General features: G+C 38.9%; 1 protein-coding gene across 2 annotated transcripts in view; it reads right to left on the reverse strand.

Moving 5' to 3' along the window:
* Nucleotides 1-26321, reverse strand: part of tmem8b (transmembrane protein 8B) — a 245368-nt gene that overhangs the window by 118915 nt on the left and 100132 nt on the right. For both annotated transcript variants that reach the window (XM_055200090.2, XM_055200091.2), the window contains 2 exons: nt 13997-14130; nt 10669-10937 (listed from right to left, as the gene is read on the reverse strand). In XM_055200090.2, the coding sequence (XP_055056065.1) occupies nt 10669-10937; nt 13997-14130 (403 nt within the window). The remainder of the gene's footprint in view (nt 1-10668; nt 10938-13996; nt 14131-26321) is intronic.

Here is a 26321-nt window from a genome sequence, read left to right on the forward strand (position 1 = left end):
TGGCATCCCTAACCCAATGTGATATGGACTGCCTGGTGGCCGCAGCACCTCTGTTGCGGCCCCCAAAACAGACAAACAACTGCTCTGACTTACGCCACTGGCTAGTGCGGTGGACATAAGTCTGAAGAGCACGGACTGGACACAATCTGTGGTATAACTCCTGCTCCGGCGTGGTGAACGGCGGAGGGCAGAAAGTCTCAAGAATGACCAGATGTGCAGTCGAAAAGGGAACCTTACGCAGGTAATCAAGATAAGGATGTAAAATCAACTTCACCATTCCTGGGGCAAAATCTAGACAGGATGGCGAGATCGCCAGAGCCTGCATATCCCCAATTCTTTTTAAAGAAGTTAACGCCATTAGAACAACCATCTTTAGTGTCAGAAGTCTATCAGACGCTGACTCTAGAGGTTCAAAAGGAGGTCTGAACCAGACCCTAAAGGACTATAGCTAGGTCCCACGAAGGAATCTTAGTCCTTGCTGTAGGCCTCAATCGTTGGATGCCTCCCGAACGGCGCCCCGTCCACCAAAGCGTGGCAAGCCGAAAAAGCGGCCACATAAAACCTGAGAGTGGATGGGCATAAGCTGCTGACAGCTTTTCCTGCAGAAAACTCAGAACTGTAGCAAACTGGCAGTTAACAGGATCTGCATTATGTGTCATGCACCATGCTTCAAAGACACCCTATTTAAAGGCATAATTCTTTCTAGTGGAAGGAGCCCTAGCACTCAAAATAGTGTCAGTAACATCAGGCGACAAACCTGTGTCCCTCAGTTGGTACCCTTAAGAGCCAAACATGGAGATTCCACAGGTCGGGCCTGAGATGCATTATCATATGAGACAGAACGCCCCTCCTCTCCGGACTTGCCCATAGCGAGCCGTTGAGGAGAGATATTATCTCTAAAAAACCATACTCTGTTCAGCCAACGCGGTGCTATCAGAAAGAGGCAAGAGCCTTGCTGGCGAACTCTGGCTAGAACCTGCGGGAGCAGCGCCACTGGAGGAAACGCATAAAGGCGTTTGTCCGGCCATGTGTGCGCCATTGCGTCCAGACCCAGGGGGGCTGGGGAACTCAGAGAGAAGTAAAGGAGACATTGCGCTATCTGAAAAGAGGCCAAGAGGTCCACTTTCTCTCTGTAAAATCAGGTCCATATCTGAGACACTATGTCTGGGTGGGGTTTCCAATCCCCAGTCGATAATGTCTGCCTGGACAGTAAATCTGCTCCTACATATAGGTTTTCTGGGATGTACACTGTTCTGAGTGACAGGAACTTGTCCTGAGCCCAGAGAAAAATTTGCCTCGCTATCTTGTTCAGATTGCGCAAGCGCCGACCTCCCTGGTGACTTAAATATGAGACTGTCGCTGTGTTGTCCACCCGCACTAGGACATGACAGGTTCTCATTTGGCGGAGAAAATATTTCAGGGCCAGAAATACAGCCGTCAGCTCTAGGCAATTGATGTGCCAACCGAGCTGATGACCCTCCCATTCCCCTTGAGCTGGACGACCATCTAAGGTCGCACCCCAGCCCGTCAGGGAGGCGTCTGTCATTAGCAGTTTGCGATGACAAGTCGCTCATAGCGTGGGACCCAAGGCAACAAACCGGGGTCTTATCCACATAGTTAGTGTATGAAGCCCGTGGCGCATCACTTTAATCAGCCTTTGAGGGTTGGCCCTTGGATGAAACCCTCCGGCTCTGAAACGGCGTCATATGCAACAGCCCCAAAGGAATCACCGTGGATGCTGATGCCATAAACCCTAATATCCTCTGATATTATTTCACAGTGAGATCCTGGCCTAGCCTGATTCTGCTCAGGGTATGCTGAATGGCCTCGATTCGTGCGGGAGACAAATGTGCCCGTATCGTAATCGAATCCCGACTATCCCTAAATAAGTCATTCTCTGGGCATGAGAAAGAACGCTTTTCTTGGCGTTGAGTCTCAACCCTAGAAAAAGTAGATGTGCTAACACAATGTTTTTGTGTTGGAGCGCCACCTATCGCGATTTTGCTAGTATTAGCCAATCATCCATGTAATTTAAAATGCGGATGCCCCGGAGTCTCAATGGAGCCAGTGCTGCATCCATACATTTTGTGTGTGTGCGGGGTGATAAAGCTAGGCAGACTGTAAGAACGAAGAAGTATCTGCTGTAAAAGCCTGACCGTCTCTCTGGAAGGGGAACATGTTCTATGGCCCCTTTCATCAGTAGAGTTTGTATTTCTTGCAACAGTACGTGCGTTCGTTCCGGTCTCACGGAAGTGAATATCACGCCATTGAAGTGCGGAGGACGACGAATAAATTGGATTATGTATCCTAAGTGTACTGTGCTTATTACCCAAGCAGAAACGGCTGGCAGTAGTTTCCACGCTGCCAGACTCTCTGATAATGGTATTAATTTTATTATTTCCTCTTAGGGGAATGCTAAAAACCCTGCACGGGGGGCCTTTAACATTGAAGACAGAGGGCCTTTAACATTATGATGGAAACCGCCCCCATCCCCCCCCCCCCCCGCAAGCCCAGAGGCGGCGGAGGTGGAGAGGCTTCGTAAAGGCAACGGGACGGAGCGATCTGATATAACATGATATGCCCCGCCCGCCGGCGAGCCCTACTGTAAAGAGTGGAATATTCCCTCATGCTTTTTAACCTTAGTGAATTATGTGACAACAGAGTCAACTGCATCACCAAATAAACCCAATAGGGAAACAGGGGCATTTAAAAGAAACGTTTTATCCTTCTCATTTATGCCTGACAGATTTAGCCATAAATGCCTCTCTGTGTTAACCAGAGCAGACATAGTACGGCCGATAGCGCGAGCCGTTTATTTAATGACACGAAGAGACAGATCTGTAGTACGCAACTCGTCAAATGTCTCTTTGTCTATCGTCTCGCCTGCACTCAAATCCTTTAACAGATCAGCCTGGTATGCCTGTAATATTGTCATAGTATGCAGCGCAGCACCAGCCTGACCTGCGGCTTGATACGCTTTGCCCACGAGAGCTGAAGTTATTTACACGGTTTCGTGGGCAGGGTAGGCTTCTTTAATGAGGATGCCGAGCCAGGCGAGAGATAACTCGCGTGCGTCTCTTCCACCTGTGGCATTTCGGTATATACGCGCGTCTTCGTACCCACGATAGTCATAAATTGACGCCGTGGGCATGAAGCACGCAATGAGTATGGTCTTTCCCATGATTTATTTAATTCACCATGGAGATCCTCAAAGAAAGAGAGAGGCTCATGTTTCGTCCTCTCCCTTTGTCACTATAGAAACCTATCCGCTAGTTTGCTTTGTTTGGGGTTCTCCGGCTCGCGAGGCCAATCAATTTGCAACCTGGCGCGTGTTACCACCTCGAGAAGCTCCTCAACCGACTTTCATCGCGCGAGAATCGCTCGGAGGCTGGTTTATGAAACTCCGCAGAACCGAGAGAGATATCATCAACGTCATTATTATAATTACCCCCACATAACCCGAAGAAACACCGGAGTGCGCTTTGGAATCACGCGAAGAAATATAACTTAATTTAAGGTTGCGGTCAGAAAAAAATCACGGCGAGCACGAATCATTTATATTGTGAATGATTCACAATGCTCGCACTCATCAGACTGTACAAAGCCATGACCGCATGCTCCTCCCCCAAACACACAAAACAGTTAAGTGTGTGTGTCGTCCTTCGCCATAAAGCGAAAACAAACACGACTTAGACTGCTCGTGACTCTTCTTACTCATATTTTCCTTTAACTTAAACTCCTTTAAAATCGGAAAGAGAGAAAGTCTGCACTCTATCTTGCTGGAATCTAACTCCTAACAAAGATCTCAAGTGTAGTTCAAAAGGTAAGAGAGAGATTTGCATTTCAGTGTAGCACACACTCATTCAGAGTTGGTCTGAAAATAAAAAGACCTGATGACACAGCTGTTGTTCATCTATTTTATAGCCTCGCATCGGGTGCGCTGTGATGTCGTCATCAACCGAGGCTATATACCTCCGGGTCAATTTCATTGACGTGTTTGCACACTATATTCAGCTGGTCAACGATAAAGACGTTTCCCCATAGCGCTTAGCAGCGCAGCATCGAGTAAAGCTTTTGATAGGGAACATTCACTAACGTGCGTAACTCCTTTTGTCCAAACAGTGACAAACATTAAACTATAAATCTAAAGGAAACAAAGATATAATTTTTCCATGTAATTCTATTAGTAGCAAAACAATAAAAACATTTTGTGTGGGTTAATTTCCCATATGCGTTGCTAAATGATAAATTGTTAATAAATCGTGATAAAACAGGGGCAGAGAGTTTCTGTCAAAAAAATCATAACGTCGAACATTTTATTCTAATGCAAAATTTCCATCTCCTAATGTCTCTGCGGTTCTCAAGTCAGATATAAGATTGTCTAGGTCACGCATGACCTGCATGGGAGGAAGAGTTGACAGGATTTCACGGATTTCCACAAATGTGGGTAGGTTTGTGGTTTCTGTCCAAAAGTTTACGAACATTAAAATGTTACGAACGTGGTGAATTTTGGTTAAGTAAACATTAAATAGGATCATTGTGGTGAGAAAGGATAAAAGAGTTTGCCAGTTGGATCATTGCTAGTTGTTTTGGACCGAAAGCAGCATCGTGTTCATTTTGAGAGGGCAATCAAAATAAACTCTTTTACTGCAGTAATAATATTTAAAAGGAACCTAAACATTTAGTCATGTGTCAATCATCATTAAAATCATATGGTAAACGGGAGTCTCTGTGCCTCCTCGCCCAGTGTTACATACATCAACTCAACTTTTTTGATCAAAGTTTACTAGTTTACAATTGCCCGATTTATCCTGCCTTTCACACAGCTGTATCCCAGGTTTTCTTAGGATGTTAACCTGAGGACAATGGCTTTCTCCAAGAAGATTGATTTTTGCAGGCCCTAAACTGTGGAATCACCCATAACTGTTATAAAGTGATGTGATATATTTTGTACGAACAGCTTATATAAAGTTTTACAACTGTCAACTACAGCGTTGCTTCTGTTGGTTCCTCTGTGTCCTCTATGTTCTCAAGGACATGCCCTAAACTCAGGACTTAAAGTCTGGGTAAAGTGATATTAAATATGTGTTCTGAGTTTGTCACACCACAGAGAAATGTATTATTAACCACCCGGCCAAGTCTGAATAATAAAAACAGCAATAAAATAAATAAGTTGCCATGAAACGGAAGTAGTGATTGCCTTACTTTCCCTGTGGTGACACATAAAAGTTTTATTTCTGAAATGAAATAAGGCAGGGCTGGATTTGAATTTGTCCATTAAGATCTGATTGGATCATTTGAAGTTGGGTCAAATTGCAAATCACTGCAATCTTTTCCCAGACCCCGCCCACCTGCCATACCATATGATCAGAAGTAAAGAGAGATCGTTTTGAGGAGGATTAAAGATTATCAGGGAACATGAATTTTTCAAAAAGAATGAAGCTCACAGATAATTCATTTGTAAAAAAATACAACAAAATTCCAATACAAATGACAGTTTTTCGTTTTATTTTCATTCCGACTTTAAAATCTGTACAGGTACAGGCGGCAAGCGCGGGTGATTTACATGTTAAGTCAATGCAAAGACGCGATTAGGCATCGTGTGGCGCGGTACACGCAGTAAGTGTGGTGCGAATTGAGCGTTGCTGCGGGAAACGCGCGAGTTGAAAAATCTGAACTTCGGCGGATTTCCGCTCTGCGTTAACAAATCAGTACATTGCTGTAGTAGAGACGTGATTACAGGAAGTGGGCGGTGTCTCAGGGGAGTCACAGAAGCCCCTCCCATGATGCGAATTTCGAATCTCGAATGACTAGAATTTAACGCAAATGCAGCGAGTGAACTCAAATGTTCAAGCATCCAACTACGCGCGAATAGCACGTTTTTGCCGCCTCTACCGCAGTTGGTGTAAATGCAGCATTAGACTGAGTACTACCGTATTTTTCTGTCTATAAGCCGCGTTTTTTTTATAACTTGGCTGGTGCTGCGTCTTATAATCAGGTGCGCTTTGTAAGTCAGTATGAATTAATTTTGACATTTATGAGGCAAGAGACATTTCAACATTATCGTCTACAGTCCGCTATATGCTGCTTCTGTATTGATGTAATTCAATGGATTCAGTGATGCAGAATGACGAGTATGCGAACTTCACACTAGTTGGCTTGTTCGGTTAATTTAGCCTATTCAACCTTCCAGGTAAGTTCTGTATGCTATGGTTTATCGTATAAAAAACAAATAATATTACTTTAACTACAGACATCTATTCAGCCTGCTGTTCTGTGCTATTGTTTAGTTGAATAACTTGCCTTTCCAGATTAAATGTCTGTTCTTCGGCTTGGATTTTGTGAAATAATTTTCTAAATAAACGCGTCGTATAGTCCACTGTGACTTATATATGTTATTTCGTCTTAATGACGCATTTTTGAATGTTGCGGCTTAGGCTCATACTCCGGTGCGGCTTATAGTTCGGAAAGTACGGTATATTATTCTTAGTCTTTTAACTTTTAAATTGTGTTTAGAAACAATTCTCTGAAATTACTTTTTAAAAGAATTTAAAGAAAATCTTGATTTTCCAAGTGGTATTTACAAATTTTGGTGGCATTTGTGTGGGTTCATCCCACCATAATATCATAGATCAACAAGTATGAAATATTAATAGCAGAAACAATGTTATTGTAAAGATCACCAGGCTAGTAATATGTATTATTGTGTTTTATTTATTTATTCAGATTTACTTAAAGAATAGCATTGCAAATTTGTTTATGAAATGTAACATTTATAAGGATTTAGATACATTGTGATATTTAAATCTGTTGACAACCCTAATACATACAGCAAAACATTTTGCTGTATCTTCTCTATAAATGTAGCAAATAGCTTGAAATGCGAAAATTGTCTCTCAGTCTTGAATGTGGGAAAACAGCAATAACTCGGTGCTAGAAAGGTTTTCCTTTTTTCGCCCCTCACGCACATCGATAATGTGCTGCACAGGTAGACCATCTCATCATGGCCAATTGTTTCCCCCCGTGAGTGCTTTATATAAGCTGGTCTGAGACTGTTCAGCCTCATTGAACATCAATGGCCTTTCTCTTCATCCCCTCTTACCAAGCCATCAGGGCCAACATCCCCTGGCATCATGGCTCTTACAAAAGCTCTGCTAGACATTCAGGTGAAATGGGGGGATATACGAAGAAACTTCAGAATGAAATGAAAAAATCGATCTGACAGAAACAGAGTGTCTGACAGTGTTTTGATAATCGTGCCTTCCTTTCCGGAGAAATAATAAACTGGGTTATTGTCTTTATGACCTTAAAAACTTTCTGACCTTAAAAGTCAGAAATGTTAAACTGCTGTGACAGTCAAACATCATAACAAAACATAATAACAAAGATCCAATGGCTGTACTCGGTTTACAGACTTTTTGACATTAGGGCTCAAGCCCAACAAGAGCACAAAAGGAAATAAAGTTGAGTTGGGTGAGCATATAGACGCACAAGCAGCTAAAAAATAAGCTATCTCCGTCAAAAATAAATATTGATCGATGATTGATCGTTTTTGTAATATATAATAAATTAGTACAAACATCCAATTAGTGTGATGTCATGCTATAATTGTAATATACAGGGAGCTCAATCGTCAATATGCCATTAAATGGCTACTGTGTGCTCTTCTCTATCAAGCACAATGATTTTAACTGAATACTCTCTGCACAAGCAAAGCAAAGACCTATAAATGCACGGAAGCCCTACTGAATAATCCAGCTAATCCAGCTGGTTTTAGCTGTTTTAAGGTGGTTTACGCTGGTCCTCCCAGCCTGACAAAGCTGGTCATGGTGGTGGGCCAGCTGGTATTTCAGCCTGACCAGCTACGTCCAGCTAGACCAGCTTAAAATGTGACCAAAACACAGCTAGACCAGCTTGCTACACCAGCAAAACCAGGCAGCTTGCTACACCAGCAAAAACAGCTAAAACCAAGCTGTAGACCAGCTAAAACCAGCTCACCAGCTTATGCTGGTCTTAGCTGGATTTTTCAGTAGAGAGATGAATGTAAATGGACTGTGGATCACATTCAAACTTGGGTCTCTTGTGATTGCAACCCCTTATGTTTCTAATTGCATATTTAGTGCATTTTGCAACTGTTTACTATGTCTTGTCCAAAGACGTAGATTTTTTTAATAAGTGGAGATTTTGCCAGGTCTGTATAAGATTCAAAGAAGGTCTGCTGAGAAGAAATACAACTTCCCAGTGCTGAAATAATATGGTTTAAGTGACTGAACTGAGTACTGATCTATTTCACACTTTGCGAGCAACCCAATTGCCATATTTATCACACATACTCCAAAAATGAAAAGGAAGGAATTCTTCACCCACTTCATTGTAACATCAAGCAAAATGAAAGCAGAGGCTCTGTTCCCAGACAGGGTCCTCATCTGAGCTTACCAAGGTTCTAATTTATCAAAGAGATTTATAATAAAGGCTGCCTCTCATCACACACTTTCATTTCCCACCTTCACCTGGGCCTTGTAAACACCTGCCTTTGACAGAATAAAGAATAAAGTCCTTCTAGTGGTTAAGTCCATATACATTCCAAGTAGCGTTAATATGCCAAAATGCAATTTATCACAACCCAATCAGAAACCACAGCTAAATAACTAAAAGCCATATGCCTGCTATTTAATAAATCCCACTAAAGAATTAATAAAGGCTGGATCAAATCATCAACCAGTTCCCCATTCAAATGAACTGGGCAAAAATATTTCCATGTAAGGTGCTATCAAGCACTTGGGCTGGATATAATGATACCAGGTGGACCCACTGAAAAGTGTCGTTTTATGTCACTGTTGGACATGCAAAGTATCTTAAAGCTGCCATTTCATCAAAATGCACCATGACTATGTCAAATGGTGTAACCGCCAATTGCCCCAAAGAATGAGAAATATTAAATATTTTATTCACCTTGATGGCATGTAAGCATATTCATAAAAAAAAAAACATTTAAATATATCACACAAAAAATAAATTTTATTAGTTATTTATAAATGTAAATTTTAATGCGTTTTTGTAATATTTGTCCTGACATATGCTGAAAACAGCTTTGTTTTCTGAATCATCTTTGACAAATGATGTAAAATATATAGTAAAAAAAACCATATTACACTAAGCTAGATGATTATATTTTATTCCAAATTTTTATGAATATATTTATTTTCATTTAAAGACATACTATGCATTTATTTTACCTTAATATAACAGCTTCAAAGTTATTTCGGTGGTAAACAAGTCATAGTAGGGCGAATCATCCTCCTGTCGAAGCTCGGGTAGGACGCTGCTAGCAAAACCAGCAATGCAAGCTTGAGAGAACCGCCCCTGACAAATCTCGCGAGAATCACGACTTGCTTTACGGCAACAACGTCACACACGTTAGGCTTGTTCGACTTCGTGCGGCGCTGCAAGAACCGACCGCCGGATGACGTCAAAGTACCGCAAGAATGATCCAAAACGGCACTTTGATGTCATCCGGCTTTCGGTTCTTGCAGCGCCGCATGAAGTCGATCAAGCCTATAACAACAACTGCACCTGCGAATTTGAGACGTGAGGCTAAACGATTTAAAAGTTAAGAAAGCGCGTTCAGAAGAGAGAAGGAAAAGAGAATCTGACCGCGTTAGGAACTGGACAAGAGTCCCACTCGGTCAGGTTTAAACTTTTTACTCATTGGCGTGAGCTAAAAGACAGCACTGGATGCAACAGGGATGCTGACCTGGCGATCATGTTGATGGACTAGTACGTAAATCTCTTATTTGTAAACTTGTTTGCGGCCTATGTTGTATGTTGTTGCGCTTGCTTGTAGTATGTAATGCTATTATCATGACAACAGTTGTCAATATCTCACATAATTATCAGGACATAAATAAGCGTAGAGGTTGTAAATAGTGTAAACATGCACAATTTGCAAACTATTATGATAAATAGCAATAATCATGTATAGTGACATTATAACGAACAATGTTATGAAATAATGCAACGTACACAATTAACTTTGTCATGGCATTTTGTAATGTTTACTTGTGATTTAGCTGCAATCATGTAAAAACGTTATAAGCCAGCAAACGTGGTTGGCTACTTTATTATTATATGCACTCTACACTTGGAATAAACTTCTTATTATCCTATTAACATCATCTGTAGATTAGTACACTATGCAGTAGCCTAATATTTGTATGAAATTGTGAAACATTACCTGTTCATTATATTCGGAGGTGTATTAGAGTGGGACTGGGAAATTACGACAGTTACAAGTATTCTACAGCGACTCTAGGGGTCGCTGTTTGACAAAAACGCCGAAAATAGAGCGCCTTTAAAAAATACTAGTTACACCAATTGACACAAACCGGTTACACCATATTGACATTTTTGCAATTATCCCCCAAATATTCTTTCAAAATGAAATAAAACCAGAAATTTTAGACTTGGTCCTCAAAAAGAGAATGTATGCAAGTAATCTGCAAAATTATTTACGAATTTTAACCCTTTTACATTAAATTGAACCATACGAACACAAAATAATTAACGTCACGTCATTGACCCATGAATGTTTTTTTTACAGTGTAGACTATTATCAGGTCATTAATAAAAGTATTATTGTCCTTAAATTCTGTTAATTGAAAGACTTACCTTTAACCTGAACACCGATGCGGAAGTAGACATCTGAGCTACTGAGGTACCGCTCCACCAAAATATAGTACCACTGCTCCCAGGATGGCAGAGGAACCTCTAGCTCGCAGGGAACGTTCTCTCTGCAGTCCATAGCACTGGAATTATGCACAGGCGGAGCCCTTGAGCGAATCTTAAGCAGGACTGGACAGCTCTCCCCACTCCTGTTTTTTGTATTGCAGTCCACCAGCTGTACCTTCACCCGAGATATGTAGTTTGGAATGAACACTCTGCAAAGCACAAGTGAGAGAAATGTATAGGATACATGCTTAGTGCACTTGCTCTAGTGGATATTCTCTCATAAATACTTACAGAGAGCCGACTGTGATGCAAGCACTGGTGTAATAAAGGAATAAAGGCAAACATCTTATAGTAGACCTTGAATCCATGGTGTTAAATAAATTGTAAAACAGAACTTCTATTCAATGTTTTGTTTTAGCTATAAAAAAAATCAATGATACACTATTCTTACCTAAGGGTGTGATTAATAGATACTGAGAATATATTGAAAATGAACATATAATATAAAACATTTAAATAGGACATTTAATATTAGCAGGGCCTCCAACAGAGTTAATGGAGTCAGGGACAAATTTATCAGGATGGCTCCAAGCCTCAGCGAACAATAGAGTGAAGTTAGAGTAAATATTTAACATGATTAGCGTTTTCTTTTGTTTTTTGATAATTAACAATATGAACAAATCGAACAACCAGCTAAACAGAACACAATTACTTTACACATTCACTGAATAAAATCCAGATATATTTTTTCTTGGAATGTAAATGTGGTCTATAGAATTTAAGACATTTATTGCAGTCTTAGCTGACGATCAAACAGAACGGGCTCTATCATACACCCGGCGCAATGCAACGCAATGTGTGACGCAAGTGTCTTTTGCTAGTTTCAACCCAGCGCAATTATAATTTTCAAGTTTTATTGCCACGTTGTTTATATAGCAAATGCATTTGCGCCCAATGTTGCGCCCATGGGCGTTCTGGTCTGAAAATGAGGTGTGTTCAGGCCCATTGTTGGGGCATTGCTATTTTAAGGCAACTAAAATAGACTACGTCATTGACCAACTAAAACCTGCTCTAAAGTCAATGCCACAATAGTGTTTTTGTTATTTAATGAGCGCGTTAGAAATATGCGCCTATAAACGGGACGACAACTCGGGTTTGCTTATCACATACATGGATGCGCAGCAGCACAAAAACGCTTTTAAATATGAAAAATTAAAGGATTAAAATGTAAAAGATTATTATTGAGTCTCTTGGACATTAATGAGGATGGATTATGAGGCGCAAAAAGCTGCTTCACCTGTAGCCTGGTAAGTAAATAAATGCTTTGCTTTAAACAAATGCATCTGTTTTTGAATGTTTTTAAAATGCTTTCCCACAGATTTATTGTATATGATGACTTGTCCCTGTGGATATGATTAGAGGAGAACTTTTTTAAGTAATGCTTAAAAAAACATGGCACTATCCGAGTCCTGAAACGACTCTCCGCACGTTTGTAAATTCTTGAAAACAACACAATTTTTTAACATTATTCTTAAACTGGTGGTCTTCTTGCTCCGCTTAGTTTTTCAGTTTACAAAGTCCGTCATCTAAATAGGATTTAGACATAGCACCAGCGCAACTGGCTTTTAAAGGGGGTGAGAGATAAGACTCTCGTTGGTTTATTGCACGTTACACCCAAAACACACCCATTACTCATTACAAGAATAGGAACAACCCTTTTAGACCGTGCGCTTGGCGCACAAACATTTTTCCCGTCGTTAAATTAGCAAAAGTGGAATCGGACAAGCCCATTTAGTGCGCTTTAGACAATGCGCTTAGATTGTTAAAATAGGGCCCAGTGCGTTCATGGCAGTGGGAGGCACCTTTTTAATGATCGTTTGCATTGGGGGCTCTGAGTGGCTGAAGTTTAAATAAAGTCAACTATGATGGTGTATTTTCACTGTGTGCTGGCAATGCTAAAACGCTTTTGCTTTGGAGCAAGTTAAATGGACTGCATTTATATAGCGCTTTTAACAGACCTATGGCCATCCAAAGCACTTTTACAATTTTGCCTCACATTCACCCATTCACTCACACATTCATACACCGATAGCGGTGTCAGCCATGCAAGGCACCATCCAGCTCGTTGGGAGCAGCTGGGGTTAGGTTTCTTTCTCAAGGGCACCTCGACGCTTGGTCAGGTGGAACTGGGAATTGTACCACCAACCTTTCGATTTGTAGACAACCTACATGAACCACTGAGCCACTGCCGCCCCTTGTTAGTTAGTTTATTTAATGTAAAGTGCACCTGTACATATCCTTTTGATGTACATGAATGTAGAGCTTTCATTAAATCAAGAGAACTTTTAATGCCACCAAAAAAAAACATTTACATGATGTCCAGAGCTGACTGTCTTTTCTGTGCACCCTTTTGTTTATGTTTAGCACCTTACTCCTCTCCTATCCATTTTCCTCTTTTTTCATTTAGAAAGGCTTTATTTGCTCATTGAGAGGAGAGCTTTAATATCTGAACCTAATGAGAGTAGAAAGCTGAAATAGGGGGATGCTTTAGAAGGATGTGTGTGTGGAATGGTCAAGTGCTCACTCGATGTAAAAAGAGGAAGAGAAAAAGTGAGAGGAGATGTTAGTGTGTTCATCTTTGTATACTTTAAGCAATTCAGTGAAGATAAAGAGAAATGATGGTTCTGCAATGGAACAGGGTAGAATTTTTATATGTATTGTATAAATTATATTATATAAAATATTATCATAATTCCAATTCCGCCCGCTTCTGACTCACAGCCTGTGTTTTTGAGCAGTTTTAAGAAGTGTGGAGTAGCGCTTGCTGTTTGTCGTTTCTACAATTACAAATGCAGACATGGTTTTATGTTTTAGTATCCTTACCTTACCAATCTGTTACGTTCTGCTCAAGCCGCGCTTATGCTCGATCAGCTTGGTCATCTACATTTCTGGATCAGATTCATAAGGTAGTATATAGTATCATCTATATTATCTCCTGTTGGGAGCTGATCTCAGGTCAGTCTGATCTTCCAAATATAGTAAGGAGCGTCACATTTCCGGCACATGTATTCAGCCAATCACAACACACTGAATAGCTGGCTAATTGGAGAACATTGCATCTTCAGTATGTGTTTTTGAATGTGTTTTTTTGAACCATGAACCTCAAACCAAATTACACAAAATATAGTTATTTTTAGCAATGTAAATTAATCTAGAATTATTTTAGTAGTAGTCTCAGGCTTTTGGCCTAGATAAAATAGCCACTCACTTGTAGAGTACAGATCTGTTGTGAAGTGGAATCATCTGTTCAATGAAGTAACCAGGATACAGCACTGAAATCCCAATGAGCCTCTGAACAATGAGCTGAGGTTGAAAGAGGTACTGACATTCTTCATGAAGACCCTGAAGAAAGATGAAAAACAATCGGTCATCGGATAGTTACATGCACGTCTCCAAAACATAAATGCATAGGTCACTTCATATGAAAATTACTGTATTAACCCAAATATCTATGCTGTTCCAAACTTGACTTTCTTACTAGGAAGACCTATACAGTAAGGAGGAGCTTTTACCATGGTCTCTATTTTTTATGTGTTTTATTTTTATTTATAGTTTGGCGGGTCCTGGAATTTATAGTCAGGTGCGACTTATACGTCAAAATGATTTTACATGAACCAAGAGAAACCATTACCGGGTACAGCCGCGAGATTCTGCTCTATGCTGCTCCTGTATTTATGTAATGCAATGGATTCAGTGATGTGAAATGCCCTTTAGACCTTTTTGAACTTGATTTGGATTCTTGTGTTGATTAAGTCTATTCAGCCTTCTTGTATGTAATTGTGTATCGTGTAAATAACTGTTTGTGTTACTTTAACACGTACGGACACCTATTCAGCCTGCTGTTCTGTGCTATTGTGTAGTTGAAATGTTCAAAGCGCATTTTTGACTGATGCGATTTATACTCCGGAGCGACTTATAGTCCAGAAAATACTTTACTCCAAGGAACTAAACTGCATCAAAGTCATGAAGAACTCTTTAGTCAGATCTTTGTAATGAATCAGATGATTCACTTCACAGAACTGGTCTGAATGAAAGAAATGGTTCTTCACAAATCGGATTGATCCGGTTCTCATGTTTAACTCTAAATGATTTAGACGCAGCAGTTAACAGCTCACTGGAGGAAAAGATTATATTAAATTTGTGAATGATATCACATTATTTCAAATCAGATCATTGAATAACAACTTCAATTTTGGTCTATTCCCTACACAAGGCTTTCATATAACTTCAAAAGGCTTGAAATGTAGCGAGCAGATGGACCACTTTTATGATGATTTTGGTGCTTTTGCCTTTTTACCTATTTGAAGCTTAAAAGCCTTTGTCCCCATTCATTTATAATTGAACAGAAAATAGTGACCCGACATACAAAGTTATACAAAAATAATTTAAATCCACTTAATATCTGCCTTTATATATAAACTGAGCCGTGAAATTCAATGTCACAACATAGTCACTACAAAACTAATGTATACATGACATGCAAATTCATGTGGAGGAAGATCTACTCCCACAGAGAGAGCCTTGTGATCACTTCAAATGGAAAAAATTGCAGTTACATTTGCATTATTTTGGATGATTTGCTGTGTGATATTGTTCATGCCCAGCTGCACAACAACAACCACCTCACACTCAGGAGAGAAAGATCAAACAACACTGTCTTTTTCCACTTTTAACTTCTTTAACTCTAGGACCCTGTACCGGGTCCAGAATTATTTATTATTACTTAATATAAAATACATCTTTAATTTATAATGGTCTGTCATGGACCCAGTACCACATATGAGATACTGTTTGAAAGCTTAGAATCTCTACTTTCATCAATTTGACATATCTTTTACTGTAAGAAAATTATTTACAATTAATTTAAAACTATCATCCACCCCCCATATTTTAAATATCATTTAATATTCACATATTTCATATTTTTCAAGTATGACAAACATGGGCAAGTTTTATATCAAATGAAAGCTCTCACTCTCAGGAATAAGGCTACATCATTAATTTTGTTCTATTATCATAACATATCCAACAAACGTCGAATGAATAATGAGGTAAAAAAATTGTCTTTTGTAAACGTATGTGAAACTTGGGTGTGAACTGCCTCAGATAGCACAGATAGCCTACACCATCTTTTATCTTAGGTCCTACTCTACAAAATGAGTCCATTCAAAGCATTTTTTTGGTTGTGTGCATGCTATTTATTATATGTGCAAAACAAAAAAACAATTCTTATATGAAAAATTTAGTTTCACACCCTTCAGTAAAACAAGAATAACTTTTGAATTCGACAAGTTAAAGAGATCAAACTCTGCAGTCTGCTAGAGTACACAGAACCAGAGTTATTCACTTTCAAAGACAGTGTTTACAACACAAAAAAAGACAATTTGGTGTTTCATCATATGAAAAACAACATAAGTAACAATATTTGTCACAAACAGCAGCTTTCTATGTAACTTTAAAGGGTTTTCTGTAAAATTATATAAAGAAATTGCATTTATTCCACTGTGTGTGGTTATGGGGACACTTCAAATATTTTAGGTGGAAATTAAATACAAAAAGGGTATTATTGCTCCCTTCAGTTGGAGTAGAATAACTTTTGCATAGATTATCTGTAAGAAGATAATTGCTGGAATCAAACAAAACTGTCTGCAGGTTTCGTTACCACTCAGGGCCAGAGTTATACACTTTTAAATAAAGACTTTAAAAAAAACACCAAAAAGCACCTATTTATTTTTGTGTTTATTAGAGGACTGACAACACATAAAACCATGTTTAGCACTTTCAACAGTGTTTTATGAAATTTCAAAGGGTTTCCTGTAAAATGATACCAAACTTTTGTATGTACACCTCTGCATGTGGGTATGGAAAGCTTTTGAAATTGGGTAGGCCAAATCCAGGCGAAAATCCCCAAAATAGCCTCAGAGAGAGGTTAAACTGTCTGCCATTGTTACTAAGGCAGATGATGCAACCAGTAGACTGTGCTTTTATAATTCTGCATTTACATTTATTCATTTAGCAGACACTTTAATTCAAAGCACAAGCAATTTAACAACATAAGCAATTCATCCTTAGGAGACAACATAGCCTCTTGAGAAACTAAAAGAATAAAGTGTTAGGAATTTAAATAGATGAATAACAAAATAAAAACTAGCACTAAAGAAATCTAAGGCAGTTATTTAGCAGGATCTGATTAATCATGCCCGATATATTCACAAAAAAGATGCATTGTAATAAATAGCACAGAATTATGGTACTTGTTAGGAAAACAAAACACTTCCACCTAATTACAGTACATATTTCAAATATAATTAAAAAGGGAAACCCTGATGGAATTTGTATCTACATAAACAATTTGTCGTATTGTGTTGCCATTGTAGCTGCAAACAACTTGGTTTTAGCATGTGACAGTTGGCGTGGGATAATGTATGCTCCAAATTAAGATCAGATTATTTGCAACTATTTTTGCCATTGAGGTGTGGAAAAAGGAGATGCATGGAAGGTGTGAGAATACAAAGATGGTTTTAGTATGGCACACGCACATGCAAATTACAATACAAAGTTTTATCATAAAACCTTTGGTTTCTCTTGCACAGGTACCCCCGCACACATCCATCATTGTCGAATACCGCAGTATAAGCTTCTCCCCCAACCTCATTCCTTGCCGTTGTCACACAGCAAAGCGCAATCACAACAACCACACAGATATTAAATATCTGGGAAGCAACACACTACAAGAATGCATTGCTCGTACGGCTCAAAATTGTACAATCAGCTGTTTCTGTTTGTTGTACGTACTACCACCTGACATGCAGGGTCATTTTCACTGGCCGTTCTACCCACAGCCCTGTCAAATGTCAATAGCATATCGGTGCTGGCTTCCTGTTGAGGTCAGTCAACCATGTTATTACTTCATAAGGTAGAAAGCGAGGCTGTTGGCGCAACTGTCAGCTTAATGCAGTTAAAGTTGACAGCAGCGGGGCTTTTCCAATATTAACATGCTATTCGACAAATGTAAAGAGCGAAAAGAGGGAGGGGCAGCAGACAAGCTAATTGGCTGGCGGAGGTGTGTGATTAATTATGTGACGGTCTTTACAGCATCCACACTTGTCCTGTAATTGCTTTTTCCAAGAAAAATGTAAATACTGTTCAAAAAAGCCACAACAAAAATGTGTTTGCATAGAAAACAAAACAATGCACCATTGGATTTTTCCAAGAAGACATCATTTTGCAGAAAAAAATAACATGCAAGCATAGTACCTGTATTCATTCTGTAATGTTTTCATTATGGCTACTGAATCTAATGCTTCTTTATACTACGGACTCAAATTTCATCTAACTAATTACCTTCAATTTTAATATGTATACTAGTTCTCATTTCTGTTCTAATTCTCCTGAAATAGCTTCACTTTAAAGGACTTATCATCATTTTGTCAGGCTGCTGTTTTCTTAGTTCATTGGAATTAACTAGATGGCTATATTTTTAGTTAATGAACCAAATGAGCTGACTGTTTGTGAACGTACACATGTATGACACATAAATACTCAAATATTTTTACTAAATTTTAGAAGTAGCTGCATATGTTGTAATGCTTAATGCACCTAATGTTAAAACCTTTCAGAGGTTCGTCCTGTAACTCGCCTTGACACTAAAAGAATTTGTTGTAATGTAGACAGAACCCATTCTCATTCTACATTTGGGGGACTCGCACCACTGGGCAGGTGTCATTGCATAGACCATTTTAAAGTCATGTGTCGTTCATTATCTCCCCCGTATTTTTTTAACATTTGATTCGCTCTGTGCTTGATTATAAAGCTCATTCATTTCAGCCTGGACCATTCTGCGAATCACTTCTGCAGCAATATAGCAGAATTAAAATATTCTGAGGTGTGAAGTCTGTCTCTTAGGATATAAATGAGACATTTATATGGACACACAAAGAACAAGAAGAATCAATAGTGTTTTAGTTTTTTTCATGTTTTTACCATTTTCTTCATCGATTATGATTTTTCGTGTTTTGGGAATCAAAATATTTTTCAGTTTACTTGTTAGTCTTTCTATACAGTTATAGCAACTCATAACTAGTCAAGATAAAAAATCTAATTTGAAATAAATGGAAAAACCAAGTTGAACATACTTAAAAATGTAAGTGAAAAAACAGTTTACAGTGTGGGGCAACAGAGGCAGTTTCTCAGCAACAAATCTTTCTAGGAAAATGATTGATAGTACAAAATAGGAGAATATGAGAACAAATAGTGTGCAAATAAGCACAATGCTATTGAACCGCGACACCAGTGGATGAAGTTTTGAGAAGCTGGCAGGGTTGTAGTAATTGTGTTGTTTATTGAGCTCCTAAAGCATGTCATTATGCAAGGAGGGTAACAACAAAATATGTGTAATACGTTACAGGTGAGATGAAACATACAGTATTGCAGCAGCATGATTCAAAACTGGAAACTGGTATACAAGGTCGGAATAATTAAAAAGAAACACATGAAATGAACTTGATATTACTTGAAATGACTTTTTTCATGTTTTTCAGCTTGGTTGATTTCAAATAACATCCATGTTTGCCGATATACAGTACACTGTAAAAAATTGGATCTACTTAAAAATTACTTAAATTGAAAAAAAATAAGTTGAACTTACTTAACGTATTTTCCAGACTATAAGTCGCTCTAGAGTATAAGTCGCATCAATCAAAAATGCATCATAAAGCAGAAATAGCATATATAAGTCGCAGTGGACTATACATCGCATTTATTTAGAAAATTATTTCACAAAATCCAAGCCAAAGAACAGACATTTAATCTGGAAAGGCAAGATATTTAACTAAACAATGGCACACAGAACAGCAGGCTGAATAGGTGTCAGTACGTTAAAGTAACATTATCAGTTATTTACACAATACACAATAGCATACAGAACTGGAAGGCTTAATAGGCGAAATGAACAGAACAAGCCAACGCGCATCAAGTTTGGAGACTCGTCAATCCACATCACTGAATCAATTGAATTACATAAATACAGGAGCAGCATATAGCGGCTATAGACGTAATGTTGTCTCTTGGTTCATATATGTCAAAATTAACTCATAATGACTTATAAGTCGCACCTGACTATAAGTCGCAGGACTAGCCAAACTATATAGTCCGAAAAAAACAGTAGATTTTCTTACTTTAAGAAAAAAAAAATATTAGGTGAAAAACATTTAAAAATAACTTCAATTGGTAAAATCTAAAACATTTAAGCTTTAAAGTCTTCACTTAAAGTGAAATAATTTATCTGTAATTTATAAATTACCAATTAAAGTCATTTTGTTGTTAATCCAGCTTTCAACAGTGTACTTGAGGTGTTTACCAAAGATCTTTTGTTGAATGGTCCAAAAAGAAGTAAATAACAAAAACAACAGTTCAATAAAAAAAAAAAAGAAATTTACATACATTTTCACACATCAATCAGCGAGAAACTAGGACGCTAAGTCACATGCATAACTTCACGTGACAGCTTCATTTTATATCAAGACTCAACAAAGGCATGAAAGACGAAGTGTGTTTTTGGATGTAATGAGAAGAAAACCAGCATTTGTTTATCTGGGGTAGCAGCAGAGTTTTGCGTGTGTGTTTGTTTAACACTGATTTCATTGAAAAGTCCCAACCGGGTTATGAGTTATGCGGTAAGTAAGACTTTTGTGTTATGTTGGAAATACAGTAGGCGCGTACGTGCATACTAAAAGTGAATTTTCTTTTATTTAATTGGTTGGAATTCTGCTCAGCTCTGTAATGCAATTGCTGGAATATGCGTTTGTCTTAAGAAACACCCGACTTCTTTCACTTGATTGGTCTCATCTGTGTTATTTGTTTGGCTGGAAGTTGTTTACAGGAGCGTCTGTGAACAGAAACTCCCTCCTTCTTTATATGTAATTTGTCAACATTTTGACACTGATGTGCGCTGTTGACTGCTGCACTAAGCGACGGTGTGTTTTGAAGGAGGCAGCAATGACAGCAGTGAGTTACAAGTGGGTCCCAAGAAAATACAGTGTTGTAATCATTATTTTTATATCTCTATAACTTACGTGCATAACATCGAACGCCCCACATTGCCAAGCGGCCCACTGGGAAAACTCCCGGTGCTCCAGATGACCAGTTCGCCCCTGCGTCCGCGTAACCTCTAATCGGCTATATATATAAAAAACTCACATAAAAAAATGGTTTGGCGCCTCTGGCATTTAATTGCCAGATGGCCAACCCGCCCATGCACCAGTTAGAGGGCACCTAACTTTAAAATGTTTAGAACTACATATAGGTCATGATAAGATGCGTGCACAAATGTTTTATGAGGTTGTTTTTTTTTAAGTAGGACAGAAACACAATTTCAGTGTAACAGCTGCACACTTTTCACAGTGTAGTTTTCTTAATACAGTATGTTGAACATAAAACAAAATGAGTCAATCAAGTAATTATTAATAAGAGTATGGTACTGTTCACGTGCCTTTATCTTAAAATCCCAAACTCAGAGAGCAGTTTGCCTCCTCATTTCCGGAGTCCAGTACACGCCACTGAGTTTTGGGCGGGATAATAAGGATGAAAAATCAAAACCGCTTCCATTAAATAACAAACTGGAGAAGGAGCCCCATCTGTTGTTTGTGCATGGTTGCGTACATAAAGCGCAGGCACAGCTGGTGCTGGAGGAGGCAGACATGGCCTTGCCTTTGTACCCCCAGCTCGCCTCCACCCGTCCCTGGCTTTTGCATTGTCTCTGACATGCAAGATTTGTCAACTGGCTACGCCTCAGCATCCTCCCAATTCCTCATTGATCTGATTTCATTAGGGAGGATGTTTGCAACTCATGTGCCAGCGCAGACACAAAGCACAGACAAAGAAAGAGAAATAGAGAAAAAAGAAGCAAATAATTGCTTCCCCTTTCAGAGTCTAAATTCGGCAATTTCGAACAACTAGTTTGCAGAGACCCAAACAGTACATGTAATTGATAGGGGATTGTTGTGGGTTGGCATTTCACATGTTGTCTCCAGCTGTGTGAGGAATAATATCGGTGACATGCTGTTCATGCAGAATGTGGAGGGGGAGCCCATATGTTAAGGTTTATGACACAACATTGCCGGATTTCTTTTGTGCAATAGACAATGTGAAAATATTTTTTTGTGATTGTTTAAAGTGGACGTGTAAGAGTGTAAAAATGGAGAGCATTTATATATATCATGAGATATATAATATTATACAACAGTTCTTTCTGGTTCTCGAATCTGATTGGCTAAGAGGCGTGCAATATTCTACTGATAACGGCACAGTAACCGCTTCACCTTTCGTATCATTCCGCCACCTAGTGAATGGAGGTCCTCTTAACAGGCTCGTCTCTGAATGGAGAAACTGCACACACACACGGACACACACAAACGCGCTGTTTTTAATCACTCTCCGTGTGTCTCATTAGTTCACTAGCTCGTAAATCAGTGTGTGTATACCAAGTTATTATTATTCCGTCAAAGATCAGCGCTCTTGGATGTTACGTTAAACTTAATGGAAGTTATGTCTTGTCAGTCACATCGTGTGGACACTTGGAAAGAGGAATGTAAACACATTTTTTCTGGAGCGATATCTCTTCTCAGAACGCGAAAACACAGTGGAACTGCAGGTAAGCACCGCAGCTTTTAAATGTGGACATTGATCATTTATTTTATTGTGACGTGACTATTAAAACATGTTATGAGATATCGCCACTGATATATTTATAAGCAGCATGCAAAAACATCTCTCTGACACTTATTAAAAACCGTTTTATGTAGTACTGACAAGAACAAAGTTTAATAATAATCGAGTGCTCGTATCGCGTTAAGAATAAATGAGAAAGCAATAGTAACGTTATACAAGTATAGTTTTATTAACTTTTACCTCGCGCCAAAACAATAACAACACAAAAGACACTAAATATGAATTAAAAAAAACAAGTAATAGTTTGATCATGACACCAAGTGCTGCTGGTTTGATCTCATTTTGGCGATCATAAACAAACAAAGCCAACATGAGAGCCAGAGAATCCCTGTCAGAGATTTAGCCCAGAGAGGGCGGTGGTCAGCGGGGCGAGTGAACACTGACGTCCGCTCATGCTTTGGTTCTCATTCATACCGAATCTCACTAAGCAAACATTCAAACAGGCGCTATCTTTACTAATCGACTGCAGATTTAAATATATGACATACAAAAGCAGATTCAGACACAATCCTTTTCTGGATTTAGACTCCAAAAATGTGCCTGCCGATAACAAAATAAACATCTGTATTTAAAGATGCACTTGTGGATGAACCCATTGCATATGCAGCAAAAAAGCATTTTGGCATAGCTTTCAGCACAGTATGAAAAACATTTATCAATTGTCAAGAAATAAAGCCACAGGGATCCAGACTCTCATTACTGGTAAAGTCTGGCGTTCCCCTGCACATCTACAAGTACTCCTCTCCCTGTGCTTTAGCTCTCTGCTTCCATCAGACCCACATCAGGACCAGAAATACAGTATATTAGGATGGGAGGTCTGCTTTCCTACTATCAACAGCTGAGAGGTTGTAGCTATTCATCTTCATTCTGGCTTTATGGTAGAAAATTTTTAGTCATAGTAGCACAGATTATTATAGCTTATATCAGCTTACAGAAAATGTGAAATTGATTGGACAAACCCCACCTCTAAAGCCAATGGTTGGATTCTAAATTTGTCATATTTACAATCGATATTTAAATTATATGCAAATATCAATACATTCAAGCACTCCCAGTAAAGCACAGCGTCTGGGTGGGACTCAGAATGAGTTATATTTGACTAGTCAGGTGAGCTCCACTGAATGACTCACACGAGGCAACTTGCTTGTGTAAACAAAAACAGTTTTACGAGGTTATTTATATGACTGGCATCAAAGTCCCTTTATGGAAGTCGTGCCACTCAGCAGCCATGTTTGCAACACCTCCGGGCGCTATTTTAGTCATGCAAGACTAAAGTCCTATCTACTTGAATGGGGAAAGACAGACTGCATGATTAAATTACATATTTTAAAGAGCTCCTATGGTCCGATTTACAATTTTACATTTCCTTTGGTGTGTAAGTGTGTATTAGTACATGTTAACGATATGCAAAAGGTACAAACCCCAAAGTAAACAAAGAAGCAAGTTATCGTCGCCAACGTAGATCTCTTTTTTGATACTTGAGCTGTGGGCCGGTTGGTTGTTGTGGTGCTTGTCCCGCACCTCCTCCACTGTGGTTGGACGGCCGTGTCAGAACTGACATTGACGAGCGGAGCTTTTCACCCAAAGTTGAATCTCTTTCAACTCTCGACGCTCAGCGCCAAGCGCGAAAAAAAAAACGCAGAGGGCCGGCTTATTTGAAAAACACCAAGTTTCCATTGGAATCAATTCGAAAACATGCGCCGTCCGCGGGCGTATAAGTTTTGGTGTGCACAACCCCAAAGCACATTCTATTAATAGTCTCAACTGTAATATTTATTCATTACATATTTTTTTATGATTTGCATTTGCCCCTGTGAAGTTGGGGTTAGGGTTTCATTACTGTTTTTTGATAATCATACATTATTGCACGACTAACTTCGTACGAATTCATATGAATTAGCCAACTCGTAAAATATGTACGAATTCTCATGAGATCAGGCTGCATATTTCAAACCATCAACTAACGCTAACATTAAGCGTACCATAATGTTTGTTTCTTAAGGGCACAATTAAAGGGACACTATTTTTTGAAAATAGGCTAATTTTCCAGCTCCCCTAGAGTTAAACATTTGATTTTTACCTCTTTGGAATCAATTCGAAAACATGCGCCGTCCGCGGGCGTATAAGTTTTGGTGTGCACAACCCCAAAGCACATTCTATTAATAGTCTCAACTGTAATATTTATTCATTACATTATAGTTTTATATTAGCTTGGCTTGGTTTACGTATGTTACAATTTTAAACAATACTAAAACATATAAAGAAATTACAATAAAATAAAATAAACAAGTAAAACAAAAAAGTTTTAAGTAGACTATATCAAAAAGTAGCCCTCCAGATTGTTTTATCCATTGTGGTAGCCCTTGCTCATAAAAAGGTTGGAGACCCCTGCTTTAAGATATCCAAAAAATATTAGCACAGTGTTATATATTTTCTTCGGTTGTCTTTATACATTATCCCAAATATTTTCAACAATGTTTGTTTTAACCAGGGCTCCGCCCCTGTTAATAGGGTCACTTGTCGATGACAATATATCAGGATTATCCTTGATTTCTGCTATTGCTGCAATAGAAACTATATGTGTGTGGGCATCTCGGTACTCTGTACTTTGATTTCATTAAGCCTGTCGTCTGCATAGTGTTGCATGAAGTCGATACCTATCGGCGAAGACCACAACTCATCGTTCCATGTTCCTTAACAGAGTCATTAAGCAAGATTACATATTGCACCTTTAAGCTCAAAGCTTTGGTTACTGTTGTTTTTCTCTAGTGACGAAAATTACATACAGTGTTGCACCTTTAAGCTCAAAGCTTTGGAAAATATGAAGGAATTACTATACAGACATTACATTAAACATCAGCTTTAGTAACTAAAGAACTCAAATAATCTAAAATTGTGAGTGCTTAGGTCCATTCGCCATCTTTAATATAAAAGAATTCAATACGGAGAAAAACAGCCACAGTGTTGGCAGTCCCCCTCCTCGATTATATAAACAGTACCCAAAACTTTAACGATGCACTGAACGATAACATATCTCCAAGTGCTGACAGATTCCAATTAGTTTATTGATATACGCCAAGAGCTCAGTTAGTGCAAGGAAAACTGTCAGGATGCTCCGCTTCTGGTACTTGCTTATCCTCTGTGGCAGCCCCATCCAGCAGAGCAGGTCGGGTTAATCTTTGCCGTGTGCATGACTCTGACTCACCCTCCTACTCTCAATCCCTCTCTCTCTCTCTCTCTCTCTCTCTCTCTCTCTCTCTCTCTCTCTCTCTCTCTCTCTCTCTCTCTCTCTCTCTCCAATTGGCCATCTGCTTCTGTGACTGTGCCTGCAGAACAGAGTCCGACTGCTCTCTGATTAGCCTCACAGAGACTGTGGAGCTCATCAGAGAACAGACTTGCACTTTGCTGAGGGCCACTGCAGCTTTGCTCTGTGGATATTCACCTCTGTGTACCATGTGTCCATGGAGCTGCGATCCTGCAAGCTGTTAGTTGACAGTTAGGTATTGGCTTGAATTCAGGTCACAGCAGTTTATGTTCATGATGTGAATTCCAAAATTGGTTTACTTTAAGTTTTTTGTAGCCACATAATTTACGAATTACCTGCATGGTCCAAAATGAATCTTTTAACAATTCAAAGATGTTTCTTATTTTGTTTTTAAATTATGTGCATCATTTGCATTCACAGCATCATGAACAAGATAACCAAGTATCTTTCTCTTTGTGAAACTCCACCTGTCACAAATATAAATTTGAAGAAACATTGTGATTTTGTTCCTCAAATTTAGGATTTAATGGCCTAAAGACAC

This window comes from Misgurnus anguillicaudatus, chromosome 22 (genome assembly GCF_027580225.2).
Source record: "Misgurnus anguillicaudatus chromosome 22, ASM2758022v2, whole genome shotgun sequence".
Classification (NCBI taxonomy): Eukaryota; Metazoa; Chordata; class Actinopteri; order Cypriniformes; family Cobitidae; genus Misgurnus; species Misgurnus anguillicaudatus.